Below are 15,000 nucleotides of genomic sequence, written 5' to 3'. Positions count from 1 at the left end.
ACCTTACTAACCCCCAGAGCAACAGTGGTAAGGAAAAACTCCCTCTGAGGAAGAAACCTCAAGCAGACCAGACTCAAAAGGGTGACCCTCTGCTTGGGCCATGATACAGACATAAATTACAGAACAATTCACAAAATGAATATACAGGAAATGCTGTTGGTGCACAGGACAAGAGGGTCTCCAGCATAAATACATCCACAGAAGCCTGTAACTCCTTCAGTTATGTAAATTCTCCCAGTTATTTATGTAATATACTGCCCCTTACAAAGAACCAAATAGATATATTCCTCAGTTCAAATTTATTGAAAGTCACGTTGAAAATCAGGCCCGGGTCCCCAAAGACAGAGCCCACAGACGGACTCCATCATGTGGAAAGACCTCGAACATGGCTGGCACAACACTTTTATACAATACAATGTGGGCATTACAGTGGGTGTGTTTTAGTCTCACAATCCTAAACTTACTGGCTTTCCACAGACAGGGGGAGCCCTCCCTTAATCTAAAACTTGCGCATGCCTGATGGAAGTGAAACTTAACTCTTATGTTGAACCAGTTAAAACCAGGTTCCAGACACTTCCAAACAGATAACTAAAGCAAATACTTGATAACTAACATAAAATAAGGAATTAGCACAGATATTATCTAACAGTTGTCCTGGGTGTGTTGGTGGCATCCCTCACCTGCTTGTGAAACCACTACAGACACATTCCATACAGTTTGCATGAATTCCTTAGTGATTAGTGTAAATGGAGTCTGAGAAATATTCACTGACTTGTAAATATTCATGCATCGAAAGATAACTGGCTGTAAAAGTGATCCTGATTCTTTACTATAATCATTGTATTAAGTTTGTCCATTTACTTGTGGGAGCTAGACATGGATGGTCTGTGATTAAAATGGCCATAATTCCTGAATTATTAATATGATATTTTTGTTAAACCTGAAACCTAAAGCTGAATGTCTGCACTTCAATCATGTCTTGAGGCAAAAATACAAAAATAAATAAAATAAAAAACAGCCATTGTCCAAATACTTACAGACCTGACTGTATTTCACAGCTGGATGACTGACGTGTTTCATGTCTGTGGTATGTTGTTATCATCTTTATCATACAACAGTAATGTCGTTTACTGCTTTGCACTAACGACGTGCACAAACTACACAGCTTATACTTAATTTTGAGATTTTTTCCAGTCTAAGTTCATTAGTGACTTGACTGAGACTCAGCTTATGAACGTACTTTACTTATTTGCATATTGCATAAAGGGAGGTTCAATAAAATTGATGTAAAAAAACATACTGAAGGTTATGTGACGTAACAGTTTATGGTGCTTTTTTATTTTCCAGTCGATGCAAAGGCCAGCGTGCGGTATGGTCATATATGGTGTAATAACTGCAACATGCAGTGTGGAGTTGTTCTTCAGATTGGTTTCTGTCTGAGATGGTGACTGACTTGAACTTCTGTTTTTCACCACAGGGGGACGCTGGCCCACCAGGGCCTCAAGGTCGTTCTCCTCACACAAGGCCCAGATATGGACCAAAGGTTTGTAACTGCGAAGTAGCTTCCCTCTTTAAAAGTTGCATCTGGATAAGTTGGTAATAGTATCATTACTTTGTTTTAGGGATATAAAGGAGAAACAGGAGATCCGGTATGTGATAAATCACAGATAATTATTTCCACCCAATTTTACATTCATACACACGCTCAATTTGTTTCATTCACGCTTTTTTGACTCTGTCTCTGTTTTTGCTGTTATTTTTCCTGTTGATTTTTTTTTTCTTTTGGTCATTTTATTTCAGGCCGACAACGGAGAGAAAGGAGAAGTCGGTGTCACTGGATACCCAGGAGGACGGGTTAGCTGCACTACATTTCTACACTTTCAGCCTGTAACGATGTCCCACGTGTGTTTCATATCCTGTTTGAATTTTGTTTCAGGGTTCACACGGTCAAGATGGAAGGCCTGGACCCAGAGTATGTAGATCAGAAAAATGGGCTAGTTGGAATGACATTTTATTTGCAAGTTTAAATCTTGTTTTTATAATTAATGATTCCTAGTTGTTGTTTGTTGTTTTGTTTTGTTTTTCAGGGTGATATGGGTGAACCAGGATGGGACGGCGTAGCTGGACAAAAGGTGATAAAATAGTCACCACTGCAAACTTTACATTGCTCTAAATCAGGTCAAATTGTAATTCTTCAAGTTATTATTGTGATGACACATTCAAACTTATTGAATTCTACTGCATTTTTATGACTGTTTCATGTTTTGCTTCACAATGAAACCAAACTGCACTCATAACATTAACAAACGGTTTGTTCTTGTCTCTGTGCACAAGCTCAGCTTGACTTGTTCTATCAAATTTTTAAAATCGACACTAAATACACATTTGTTTTGGCTGCCTGCAGTTGTTGATGGTGAGAAATTTTTATTGTTTGTGTTTAACTTGTAGTATTGTGTTTTATTCCATGAGACACTTTGTTGGTATTAAAGTGCTATATAAATAAAATTATTGTTATTATTATTGTATTATTAATGCCTTGTTTCTGTGTAGCGCTTTAAAGGAGAAATGTAGTTTTTCCTCCAATATGGCTTTAAAAGTAAATGATGTGTATTTTATTTTCCAGAGTATAAGTTGCAGTTTTGTTTTCTACTAGTTTTGAGACGTCCTGCTACTTATAATCTGGTGCGACTAGTAAACTAAAAAACTCATTAATTTGTTGCTATTAATAATAACTATTTATAAATTGCTTTCCCAGGAATCAAACCACTAAACAAAACTCCAATAATAAAGGAAGAAATGCTAAAAATAAATGTACACAAGAAAAATACCAAATTAAAGAGCACATAATATAGAAAAAAAATGGTGTGACTTATACTTGGAAAATACAGTAAATATGTTGACTTTTGTCTTTTAGTCATAAAGGCAACAACTATAATATTGCAATTAAAGGCAGATATTGTTTTAAAAAAAATCCTACATTTTGCAATCAAATGTGGTTGATGTTTCACGATAAACCTCGTTGAAGTCCCACAATTCTTTCTCTGTACATGTAGAAAGTACTCTGCTATAAGCAAAATTTAGTTGAGAAAAGCTTTGTTTTAGACTTATATGACGTATGTGCAGGAAGTCCGTATATGTAGCACCGCTTGATCTGTGAAACTCCCACTGCCCCAGTCTGCCCCCTATGGTCTGCCCTCTGTAAACCCACCCACAGTCTGCTGTAGGAGAAGCTCATAAAAATAATGTTGTGTCAGTCCTAACTTTCTGATTGAGAGAATTTGTTGCAAAGTGTTTTAGTGTTTATTAAATCTATTTGCTGACATGTTTACATATGTTTTGAGATAAATGCACATGTTGGGTGTCATATCGAAACAGTGTTCATAATGAAGGCCTCATTAATCGTGTCAAACACGTTTAACATCTCTCAGACACAAAATCTTAATCAGAACAAATATTACCATTTTTACACTAATCCAGCTTTGAGACATTACAACAAATGACACAAAAGGAGGGTCAACCCAGAAGATTAAAACAGGAACACAGATTTCAACACGGATTAAAGTGCATCCTAAAAGGCTCACATCGCTGTTTATGTTTTAGGGAGCCCGAGGTGATCCAGGACCTCTGATTACTTCAGGAAATCTGGATTGGCCCTGGTCTACGATTGGTAATGTGGTTAATAATAATGGTAATGGGGGGAAGTTTTGTTCTTAGATGCTGTTCTGCACAATTGAAGAGTTTTAAGCAAGTGTTTCTGATGAGAAGTGAAACTATGTGGAAATGTGTCACATTACCATCCTCAGGTGCATCACATAATCACATACACACGATGCATGTCGTGAGAACTATTGAAACCAAACTTCAAGTTCTGCCACAAACAAACATTAATTTGTTTTTCAAAGCACATAAATCAACACTTTTTAATGAATTAATATACTGCAGACTAAAACTCGATCAGTTATCTTGACCTGCTAAAAGCTGCGCCTTGCACAGGTTCTAATTATTGTTCTTCTAACTGTTATGACTTGCATAGCTGGACCTCTGGGGCCCCCTGGTGAGCCTGGTGAGCCTGGTGAGCCTGGTGCACAAGGAGAGCGAGGCTCAGTGGGTGATGTCGGCTTTCCCGGCCCACCAGGATTCTCTGGCGATGAGCAGCAACAAGGTGCGTTTACTGAAGGTTCATCCACACGTTCATTCTGCAGAGTGAAATAATCATATAGCTGTTATTACAAAGTATCTACTGCACAGTCAGATTATTGTCCTGTAGACTGAACTTTCTGTCATTCTGTTCCCCATGAAGCTGAAACGTCAGCGGGACTCATACTGGGAGGAAACATCATGCAGAACTGATCTGTTTCACAGGGGAACTGTTCATTTTACTATGATGGCTAAATCTCTGATAACAATAACAAAAGTATAAAGTTTTTTTCACATCAGAAGATCTCAAAATTTTACAAAGATTCACAGAGCCAGCAACCAGGGACGTGGTTTTTACTGTGGTTTTAGTTTCCTTTTAGTTGTCTATCTCTCTGTTGGTTGGTTTAGCACTGTTAATCAGAATCAAATTTATTGCCAAGTAAGCTCTCACATACAAGGAATTTGATCCGATGCCATTGGTGCATAAACAACAACAAAAGAAAATGCTTCTGTAAGAAGTAATAGGTGCATAAACAACAGTACAAAGAAAAGTAAAAAAATACTTATGTAAGAAGTAAAAGAGTCAAATAGGCTAATGGGCAAAGCTGTGTTTACTGTCAAATAGATATGGTGGAATGGGGCTGTGCAGGCATGCAGATGAACAGATGGATGATACTTCGCAGTCTGCTCCTGTCCTTAGCAGGGGCAGCAGTGTACCAGACAGTGATAGAGGAGGAAATGATGGCCTCAATGATGGCAGTGTAAAAGTTCACCGTCATTGTTTTTGGCAGGTTGAACTTCTTTAGCTGCCGCAGAAAGTACATTCATAAATAAAGTAATAAATTAAAAAAAAATGTTTTATCGAAAAATATGACAGCTGTGGTTGCCAGAATTATTCTGTAAAAACAAAATACAATAAAAAAAAATAAATAAAATATGTAAATTCCTTTACAGAAATTACTGCAAATTTTACAGCAATAAACCATTATAATTTTCCAAAATAAATAAATAAAGGCAGCCTTGAACTGGGGATATTCTGTTTAGAATGTAAGCACAATAACTGCTTGTAGCACCTTTCTGTCACATGGTATTAATTAGTCTGAAAATGTAATGAAATGCAGACTCTGTTTAGCCTACTCAATTCTAAACAGACATGAATAAAAAAAAAGTTAATATTTTCAGAGTTGTTCCTATTGTGTGACAGCACATGGTCTCCCAAGCAAAATCTCCCAGGTTCGAGGCTGCCTGAGGTCCATTCTCCTTATAGAGCAGGAGGTGTGTTAGGAAAAACCAGATCCCATACCAAACCTCCTGTGGTGGTCCTGAGCAAAATGAGAGCAACACAACACAGCACAAAAACACAACACAACCAGCCTCCATCAAACTTTTAAACACAAAAGTACATTAGCACTTTACTCGCCCAAAAACTGTTTTTTCTAATGTTTGTGTTTGTGTTATTTGTGTTTGTTTTTGTTAATGTCTTTTAATGCAACTCTGTAGTTCTTTGCCCAAGACAAATTGCCTCTTGGGGACAATAAAGTTTATTCAATCAATCAATTTCAGAGTGGAGGAAATAATTAGTTTAAAAACATCGTAATGTTAATTTAGCAACAAAAAAAAAAAGTTGGGGGGGGGGCGCTGTTGGAATTACTCGTTTGAAGTGTAGAGTTTAATTTTTTTTTAATTACAACTTTATGTAGTAAAATTAATAGGTTGTTTTGTAAAGGTATTTATGTATTTTGTTTTTACATTTGTCAGCTGCCATGTTTTTGTTTTTTTGTTGTTTGTTTTTACACTGTATACAGCAATTTAAAAAAAATTTTTTTTAACAGTGTAGCGTTTTGTCATTTCCAGACTGTTTTTCGCAATTTATGTGATAAATTTGAATGAAACCTTCTGCAAATGCTTAGTACCCACTGCAGTTTTACACCTGGTATTGTCGGTCATATATTTTACAGTCTGTACTAGTATTTGGAATGCTGACTGAAAATGCAAAAGGATTATTTTCCATTTTTTTGTGTTTGTCAGATTTGGATTTCTTTGGGCCCTTTGGAATAAAGGGGGACATAGGAGAGAAGGGCCTACCAGGGGAACCAGGATTAAACGCTGACACTGTAGGACCACCAGGTGCTAAAGGCCGTCCAGGAACCAGAGGCCTTCCAGGACCCAAAGGAACATGTGAATAACATTCCCCGTAGCTCCATTACTTCTTCCATTTTTAAAATCTGCATTTATTGATAAAAATATTCTGTAACTTATTTTTCTCCAGGGGGACAGTTCTACAGAGGAAATGCAGGTGGACCAGGAAGGCCGGGAAAGTCAGGCGTTAAAGGACACAAAGGTGTCTTCGTTGTTATAATCATCATAAAGAGGATCGCTGGAAAAACTGTCATGTTAATGTACATTTATAGGTGTGTTAGCCAAACTTCCCAGAAAAATGGTGCTGAACTGTGCACGTGTGTGTGATTTAGGTGATCACGGGGCCTGCAAGTGCACCACTGTAAACTCTCTCCCTGGACCCCCTGGTTCTGCCGGTGAGTCCGGTGACCCCGGGATGACAGGAGAAACTGGCAGGCAGGGTGATGAAGGAGAGCTCGGTCCTCCAGGTGCTGACGGACTTCCTGTAAGAAAAATCCAGCCACGTCATCTTCATTCATTTCTAGCATCATTTTGTTTATTTCTGTCATTGCCTGCCCAAAAAACAGCAGGATAAGTTGGGCTCTCTCAGTGGCACAGTCCTCCTCCAGGAGCAGCTGAGTTGAAGTGTAGACCTGGACCCTAGATGTTTTCCAACAGAGGATCTTGGCCTCAGATTTGGAAGTGCTGATCCTCATCCCAACAAAAAAAAATTCATTTTCACCTTTATAAATTTGCTGAGATAATTCTCTCCCTTTTTGAGCTAGAGTGCCGGTATGAAATCTAAATATCCAGCAGTACGATCTGGGGTCAAGGTTGAGGTCACGTTTGAGGAAAATGTTGCAAAAAGCAGTTTTTTTGTAACAACAGATTACATCCTCCAAACCACTTGACGCTTCTCCAAACTCCATTTCTACTGTCTTTGGCTCTTGTAGCCCCTCCCTATGGTGTCACATGTTTCTTGTCTCGCAGGGATTTCCGGGGACCATCGGCTCACCGGGCCCAAAAGGTCAAAAAGGTGTAATGGGAGAAGCCACAGAGAAAGGTGGAGTATATTTATCTTAGAGTGCAAAGGTTACTGATGTCAAACACTGTGTGAAGAAATCTGTAATGTCTGACATGTTTTTTTAATATGTGCGCACATGTGCACGTGATCTGCCCAGGACAAGTTGGTGATCAAGGAGATCCTGGACCGGATGGTGAGCCAGGACTGCAGGGTGCCCCAGGTCAAATCGGTCTGCCTGGAAGACATGGCATCCCAGGTCCTCCAGTGAGTCCTTCATGAACATCATGTGCCATCATTTATACTGTGCGCAGTCTGAACACGAATCAGTAGCTGCATTGTTTGTGCTGTGATGATCTTTTTTGTTTTTCCTTTTCGCAATTGTGTTGATCCATGTCGATAGGGAACAGGTCCCTGGGGAGAACCTGGAGACAAAGGTTTTGTAGGTCTGCCCGGTCAACCCGGTGCAGCCGGCCTGCGAGGAGAACCCGGACTGGACCTGGTGGGCCCTAAAGGTGTAGCTGGTCCTCCTGGTGATGAAGGGTTTGCAGGCTATGACGGCATTCCAGGATCACCTGGTAGCCCAGGTGAGAGGCAGCTGAGTGCCTCCTTCCTCACTCTTAATCTAGTCTTAAAACAAAGCTGCAAAATTTGAAGTTTCCAGCCTTTAATTCTTTGCAGTATTATTAACGTACTTTCATTCTAATGAGTATTTCGTCATATCTTACCTCTTATTTTATACATACTGTTTGTAATTTAATGCACAGCAGCATAACTGAATGAACATTTACTGGCTTCTGACCTAAAGGAGGATGCATGATAAATCTTAATTTTGCTAGTTTTAATTTTTATTCGTTATGTTTCTATCTCTTCTTTCTTCTCTCCTGTTCTCACACTGATGCAGCAGCTTCATCCCTCAAACCAGCTCCAGTCAAGCTTGTTTGAGTTTGTGCTCTTGCTTTGGAATAATAACTCTTGTTCTGAATGCCTCTGTTTCTCATTTACAACCGAAAGGCGGCTGTAGTTCGCGAGGAGATGGAGGACAGTTGGATGTAACAGGTAGCTGGTAACATTTCAGCTGACAACCTCCCATCATAACTACTCTTTTTTTTTTGTGCTTTGCTTTTGTATTATTTGGTGTGTTTGCATGATAATAATAATAAAAAAAAATTGTTTGCCTTTGTATCTTGAGGGTTGGGGCGGGGTTACTACTGAGTTATCAGCTAATGTAACAGTAATGTCACGTTTGAAATCACAATCCACGCTGGGCAACGAGCAGAAGAAAAGCACCTCCACCTAAAAAGTCACTTTAAGATAATAACCAGTTCAACATGTGAAGGTCGACTGAAAACTTCTGCCTTCTAGGTGATTATTTCGATAACAACCAAGATGTGCACACAAATCTCATATCTGCTTAAAGCTTGGAATGTTCTCTGTCAGGCAGTGTCATTGCTGTTCCACATAGTCGCCTTCCTTTTCCACACACTTACGCCAACGCTGGATCGGGTTTTGCATCCCATCGGTGATGAAATCAGGCGTCTTCTCTTGGCGCCAGTGATGCACGGCTGCTTTCACCTCTGTATCATTAGTGTAACGTGATCCTTGGAGTGGAAGGTGAGTGTGGTACGATTTGCGCTGCTGCAATGCATCCCGTGTTTGTTGAGTCACCCATGCGTGTGTGAAGCCACTTCAGCTTTTGCAAAGTGTCAACATATCGGTTGGCGTTTTCCAAAAATTCTGTGAGGATTTTGATGCCATGCATCTGTTGCTATTATGGGGCACCCCCTACAGGCCTGGTCATGCACACTCATTGTGGCTGGATGTTCACCCTTCAAACTCCTTGTCCACCTCCTAACTGTACTGAGATCCACACAGGCGTCGCCATTCACAACACGCATTCGTCGATGAATGTCCACAGCTGTCTGCTGTGAAGAGTTCAGTAACAGCACGTTGTTTCAAATCTACGTCGCCATCGTTAACTGACTACTGTGCAGATGTGTTATGTCAAAGACGATACTGCACATGCCTAAAACTGCACGCAAAAACTCTTTGGTGTAGTGACAGTCAGTAAGTCAATAAGTAAAGGATTACCGGTATGTTCATAACAGTTTCACTTCAATGATCCTATTTATTATTGAAATAATCACATTGCAGGCAGAACTTTTCAGCGAACCCTCACACAACCATGATCATGTCCTAAATAATGTATTTTTCTTCCCTCAGGTGGTTGTGATGCTGTTCCTGGACTTCCTGGACCACCTGGACCTCCAGGCCCATCAGGATTCCATGGTATCCCAGGTAATGTAATGACAAATAAGAGTTCATGTCATCTCAAAGGGAAAATCCTTTCTGTCGGTGTTGTAGGCCTGTTTGGATTTGTGTGATCCAACAGGTGCTGTAGGCCCAAAAGGACTACAGGGTCCACTTGGAGCAATAGGAGAGAAAGGAGAAAGAGGAGAGCAAGTCACAGGTGGCGCACCTGGTCCACCAGGTAAAGACTGACAGACAACAACTCACCGGACTAACATGTCAACTGAGACATTAACAGATCTGTAACACAGGCCCTCGTGTTTTGAACACTGACAAAAAAATGTTGTACTTTCTTCTTACTGCAGCGCCACAATATCTTTGGAAAAGATTAAGAGCCACAGCAGAAAGTTAGCAGGTTGGTTTCTTGACCGTCTATGGCTTTCCATTGCAGGTTTTCCTGGTCCGCGTGGAGACTTGGGGCTGCCTGGCAGCAAGGGCGTGATCGGAAATTATGGTTTGCCTGGTGTGCCTGGACGAACTGGGCCACAGGGTGAAAAGGGGCATCATGGTAACATATTAGATGCCTCAACAGGACCTCCCGGTGCCCCAGGTTTACCTGGGCTTCGAGGAGACAAAGGCCAGCAAGGAGATCAAGGAGACCCAGGATATATAGGTTAGTAAACTTTCCATATTAGCTTACTTTAGAAAAGACTGGGAAACCTGTCCAGGGTGCACCTCGCCTCATGCCCTGTGACTGCTGGGATAGTCTCCAGCCCCCTGTGACCCTTAATTGGAGTAGGCAGTTGAAGATGAGTGAGTGAGTGAGCTTACTTTAGACTAGAGATGGGATGACTAGTGAGAATAATCAGGAACTCTAGTTGTAGACTAATTGACTTTACACCAACTAACTTTGCCCAAAGTAAGGTTCAGACTAAGCAGTAAGTCTTCAAATGACTGTATATAAAAAACATAAACTAGAAACTAGAAGTAGAAAACATGGCATTAACAAAGGGAACTATATGGTAACATTGGGCCTCGTGCAAGAACTAGTCCCACAAACTGATTAGTTTGTACGAGTGATTTAAGAGAACTTCACACATTTACCAATTTTCTCATATTTTGAGTTTTTTCATAAGTACAAACAAAATTTATAAGTGGTCCAGACTTGTTGTAGGAGTCATTCTACCAGAGGTGGGACGAAGTCACCAGCAAGTCACTCTCAAGTCATGAATCGGCAAGTCTCAAGTCAAGTCCAAGTCATAATGACCACCAAATGTTTGCAAGCTGGCTTGAGACTTGACTTGGGACTTGACTTGAGACTTGCCGATTCATGACTTGAGAATGACTTGACAGTGACTTCGTCCCACCTCTGCAGTCTACTGACATCCAAACCTATGTCAGTAACTGAAAGCAGTTTCAGGTACAACCTCGTGCATACAAAAATGACAATGTCACAATTGCAATGACTTTAATAAAATATTTGAAATGTATTAATGTGGCATAATATTAATTTGAGTTAATCTTTTATTAGTTCCACAGTAGAGATCAGATTTTGCTCGCCATGTTTACACGTCATTGAATCTAGCATTGAATCTAGCTTGACACACCCATACAAACCCATCATACTAAATTTTGTGGTACTAGACATCATAGAAGTTATTTATTGAATGCCCTGAAGTGTAGGGAGTGGCTAGTTGCTCGTGCCCATTGGCCCATGTTGGTTTGTGTTTGAGCTCTGTCCTGGGTGCCCTGTTAGTGTTTTTGGTAGCTATGTTTGGAAGTGAACAGCCAAATCAACCATAATGGAAATGTATACATTAAATTGTGTCTGTAAGTTCAATATTGAAGCTGCTATAAAAATAATTACTTTAAGAGTTACGAGACATGAGTCATGTTAATGATGCAGCCTTAAATTGTAGAAAAATCCTCGTAGACTACAAAAAAATGACTATTCAAGCATGAGATAGGCATAGTCAGCTATTACAACTAGTCATCCCAACCCTTCTTTAGACTCAGCTATATTGTGAATTACCCACTTAGTTGTTTTTGTTTCAATTTCAATATATTTTCATTTATATAGCGCCAAATCACAACAGAGTTGCCTCAAGGCGCTTCACACAGGTGAGGTCTAACCTTATCAACCCCTAGAGCAAGCACACAGGTGACAGCGGTAAAGAAACCTCTCTCTAAGGAAGAAACCTCAAGCAGACCAGACTCAAAAGTGTGACCCTCTGCTTGGGTTTTGCTACCGACAGAAATGACAAAACTTATCTGCCTTATTTTTTAAAACTTTGCCTTTGCCTTATTGTTTTTGCCTTATTTTCTACTCAAAGAAATGCTCATCATCCACAATGTTCTTCTCCATCCATCACTGCAGGAATAGAGGGTATTCCTGGTATGATGGGCTCCAAGGGGGAGACTGGCCCTTCAGGCTTGCAGGGAGATGAAGGGAGGATTGGGCCAGCGGGCACGTATGGTTACCCTGGTGATCCAGGCCAAATGGGTCTACCTGGACTGCAAGGCACCCCGGGACCACCAGGTTAGTCACGCAATCCCACACACCTTTTCTGTGGTTAACATTTACATATACAGTGTGTTCTGTGGGGTCTGTTCCAACAAAAACATGCATCTGGTGAAAAAGATTCATAAATGGCACCTGGATAAAATAAAATAAAACAAAACTTTCACACTAAAAATCCAGAACGCACCAAAACCAATATATTGGACTTAGTTCTTCTCTTCTTTCTCACTTTTAGTCAAGGGTTATAAACGACAGAAGATCGAGCCAAAGCTCAAGCAGTTTATCGATCGAGCGTGTATGGATCAACTCGAGGACTGCAGTCATTAATTAAGTGCAGTATTTCACCTTTACTTGCACTGTGGCGTGCCGTGCTGATTTATCCACTGCTATGCTCAATTTTCAAAACTTGAAAACAATTTGCATTATATTTTAATTTTAACTTAAAGTGTAGCTGCATCAAATATCTCAACAGCCAAATGTGCACAGCTCCAGTTGATTGCTGTGTGCAAGGTGCAGTCACACAGAGAGAGGATCTGTCAGCGTTTTGACATCATACTGAAGTCACATTTTATTGGACTGGGAAAGAAGGAAGCCATACAGTGTATCCAGAAAGTATTCACAGCACTTCACTTTTCCACATTTTGTTATGTTAAAGCCTTATTCAAAAATAGATGAAATTCATTTTTCCCCCTCAAAATTCTACACACAATACCCCATAATAACAATGTAAAAAAAGTTTTTTTTTTAAAGCATCCTGTTTCCACTGATCATCCTTGAGACGTTTCTACAGCCTAATTGGAGTCCACCTGAGTTAAATTCAGTTGATTGGACATGATTTGTAAAGACACACACCTGTCTACATATAAGGTGCCACAGTTGACAGTGCATGTTAGAGCATAAACCAAGCATGAAGTCAAAGGAATTGAGACAGGATTGTCTCGAGGCACAAATCTGTGGAAGGGTACAGAAACATTGATGGTCACTCTGTCAGAGCTCCAGCATTCCTCTGTGGAGAGAGAACCATCCAGAAGGACAACCATCTCTGCAGCAATCCATCAATCAGGCCTGTATGGTAGAGTGGCCAGATGGAAGCCACTCCTCAATAGGAACCATTCAACAGCGCTCATGACCTCAGATCATCTTTCATCTTTCAGCAGGACAGTGACCCTAAGCACACAGCCAAGATATCAAAGGAGTAGCTTCAGGACACCTCTGTAAATGTCCTTGAGTGGCCCAGCCAGAGCCCAGACCTGAATCAGATTGAACATGTACACAGACGCTCCCCTTCGAAAATGATGGATCTTGAGACTTGCTTCAAAGAGGAATGGGCAAAACTGCCCAAAAATAGGTGCACCAAGCTTGTGGCATCATATTTAAGAAGATTTGAGGCTGTAATTACCAAAGGTGCATCAACAAAGTATTGAGAAAATGGTGTGAATACTTACGTACATATGATTTCTTAATTTTTTTATTTTTAATAAATTTGCAAAAATTTCAAAAAATCTTTTTTCATGTTGTCATTATGGGGTGTTGTGAGTAGAATTTTGAAGGAAAAAAAATGAATTTACTTCATTTTGGAATAAGGCTGTACCAAAATGTGGAAAAAGTAAAGCGCTGTGAATACTTTCCAGATGCACCGTAAAAAAAAAAAAATATTATTATTTTTTTTTATCCATTTCAGTGACTGCTGTCAGACTCCTTTCTGCTTTTCGCTTCCCGAGCTTTTCTCAAACCACATGAAGGTCTGTGATCTGGTTACATCTAGTCTAGACCATCACCTCCCTTTAATGTAAATCAAAAATGGAGCAAATCCTTTAATCTGTCAAGCAGGAACATATCAAAAATGTTTTTTTTCTTGGTAAATAACAATAATGAAAGATTATCAATTTGATTGAGATTTGTTTACATTTAGTTGACTAGTCATCTCTGCTGTACTTCAGGGACTGTTCAGGAGCTGAAACAAGTCCTTGGTGCAAAACAGACAGAACATGTCTGATTTCCTGAGAAGGTTCCTTCTTGTTGAAATGGCTTTTGGAGCTTAAAAGATTCTCATCTTCTCTCTAGGCTTCAGTGGTGAGAGGGGACCTGAAGGAGACCCAGGACCTCCAGGACCAATCGGACTAAAAGGGCTTCCAGGGGGTTATGGTGATCTTGGCCCATTTGGAGAGCCAGGCCCACCAGGTGACCCAGGACATCTTGGGCCAGATGGGCAACCAGGATTTCCAGGAGTGAGAGGTTAAAGTCACAAATATTTATTTTGATAATCTAGAAGAGGGGTCTCCAACACTGGTCCTTGAGAGGACCTCCCTCATGTTTTCTATGTCTGCCTGCTCGATCCACTCCTGATTAATGAGGTCTTGTGTTTACCAGTTCTTGATGGGTTGAGCACTAGCACTGCTGACTAAATTAGTTGCAGTGGGTGGAGCAGAAAGAGATGGATACAAGTGTATGGAAGACCCCTGGTCTAGATCATACAGAACGCCATGATATAAAACAGGGATGGTCAAACAAACCATGAATAGCTAAAAGGTTGCAGGTCTTCTTTTTTTTTTCCAAGTGGTCATCTCAGCTGGTGATTTTACTGATTAACATCAGTTTGAGTTGAGATGCGTCGCCAAACACCTCTGTTCAATGACCTCATAACTCCATAAGCTCTTCCCAGGCATCTCTCTATCTCGAAGGCTGAAGGCCCACAGACATGAATTATACTGTTGACATAAGTGAATGTCTCTACAACTTCAGCATTTTCATCACATACAGATACACTTCTGATGGCCGAGTCCAAGAAGTCGTAAAATGTCTAGATCTTAGTCTTGAACCAGGACAATTGCAAACCCAGACACCCCGAGTCCTTAGCTTCTCAAGTCCAGCAATCAGAGTATCAATTGATTCCACAAAGATCACAGCATTGTCTGCAAAGTTAAGATCAGCAAACCTTTTCTCGCCAACAAAA

The 15,000-nt window shown here is 40.3% G+C and overlaps 1 protein-coding gene across 3 annotated transcripts in view; it reads left to right on the top strand.

Annotated features, from left to right (window-relative positions):
• col4a2 (collagen, type IV, alpha 2) overlaps window positions 1–15,000 on the top strand; it is a 110,946-nt gene that overhangs the window by 83,907 nt on the left and 12,039 nt on the right. The window contains exons 13-31 of one of the 3 annotated variants that reach the window (XM_034185804.1): window positions 1,474–1,543; window positions 1,623–1,649; window positions 1,801–1,854; window positions 1,937–1,972; window positions 2,088–2,132; window positions 3,601–3,667; window positions 4,034–4,162; window positions 6,166–6,315; window positions 6,407–6,478; window positions 6,609–6,760; window positions 7,246–7,318; window positions 7,437–7,543; window positions 7,680–7,863; window positions 8,291–8,335; window positions 9,500–9,574; window positions 9,669–9,767; window positions 9,978–10,199; window positions 11,904–12,065; window positions 14,112–14,282. In XM_034185804.1, coding sequence (XP_034041695.1) covers window positions 1,474–1,543; window positions 1,623–1,649; window positions 1,801–1,854; window positions 1,937–1,972; window positions 2,088–2,132; window positions 3,601–3,667; window positions 4,034–4,162; window positions 6,166–6,315; window positions 6,407–6,478; window positions 6,609–6,760; window positions 7,246–7,318; window positions 7,437–7,543; window positions 7,680–7,863; window positions 8,291–8,335; window positions 9,500–9,574; window positions 9,669–9,767; window positions 9,978–10,199; window positions 11,904–12,065; window positions 14,112–14,282 — 1,940 coding nt within the window. The remainder of the gene's footprint in view (window positions 1–1,473; window positions 1,544–1,622; window positions 1,650–1,800; window positions 1,855–1,936; window positions 1,973–2,087; window positions 2,133–3,600; window positions 3,668–4,033; window positions 4,163–6,165; window positions 6,316–6,406; window positions 6,479–6,608; window positions 6,761–7,245; window positions 7,319–7,436; window positions 7,544–7,679; window positions 7,864–8,290; window positions 8,336–9,499; window positions 9,575–9,668; window positions 9,768–9,977; window positions 10,200–11,903; window positions 12,066–14,111; window positions 14,283–15,000) is intronic. The other 2 variants (XM_034185805.1, XM_034185806.1) reach the window with 2 other exon arrangements.

This window comes from Thalassophryne amazonica, chromosome 14 (genome assembly GCF_902500255.1).
Source record: "Thalassophryne amazonica chromosome 14, fThaAma1.1, whole genome shotgun sequence".
Taxonomy (NCBI): domain Eukaryota; kingdom Metazoa; phylum Chordata; class Actinopteri; order Batrachoidiformes; family Batrachoididae; genus Thalassophryne; species Thalassophryne amazonica.
The sequence above is the reverse complement of the archived record's forward strand: the minus strand, read 5'-3'. Positions and strand labels throughout refer to the sequence as shown.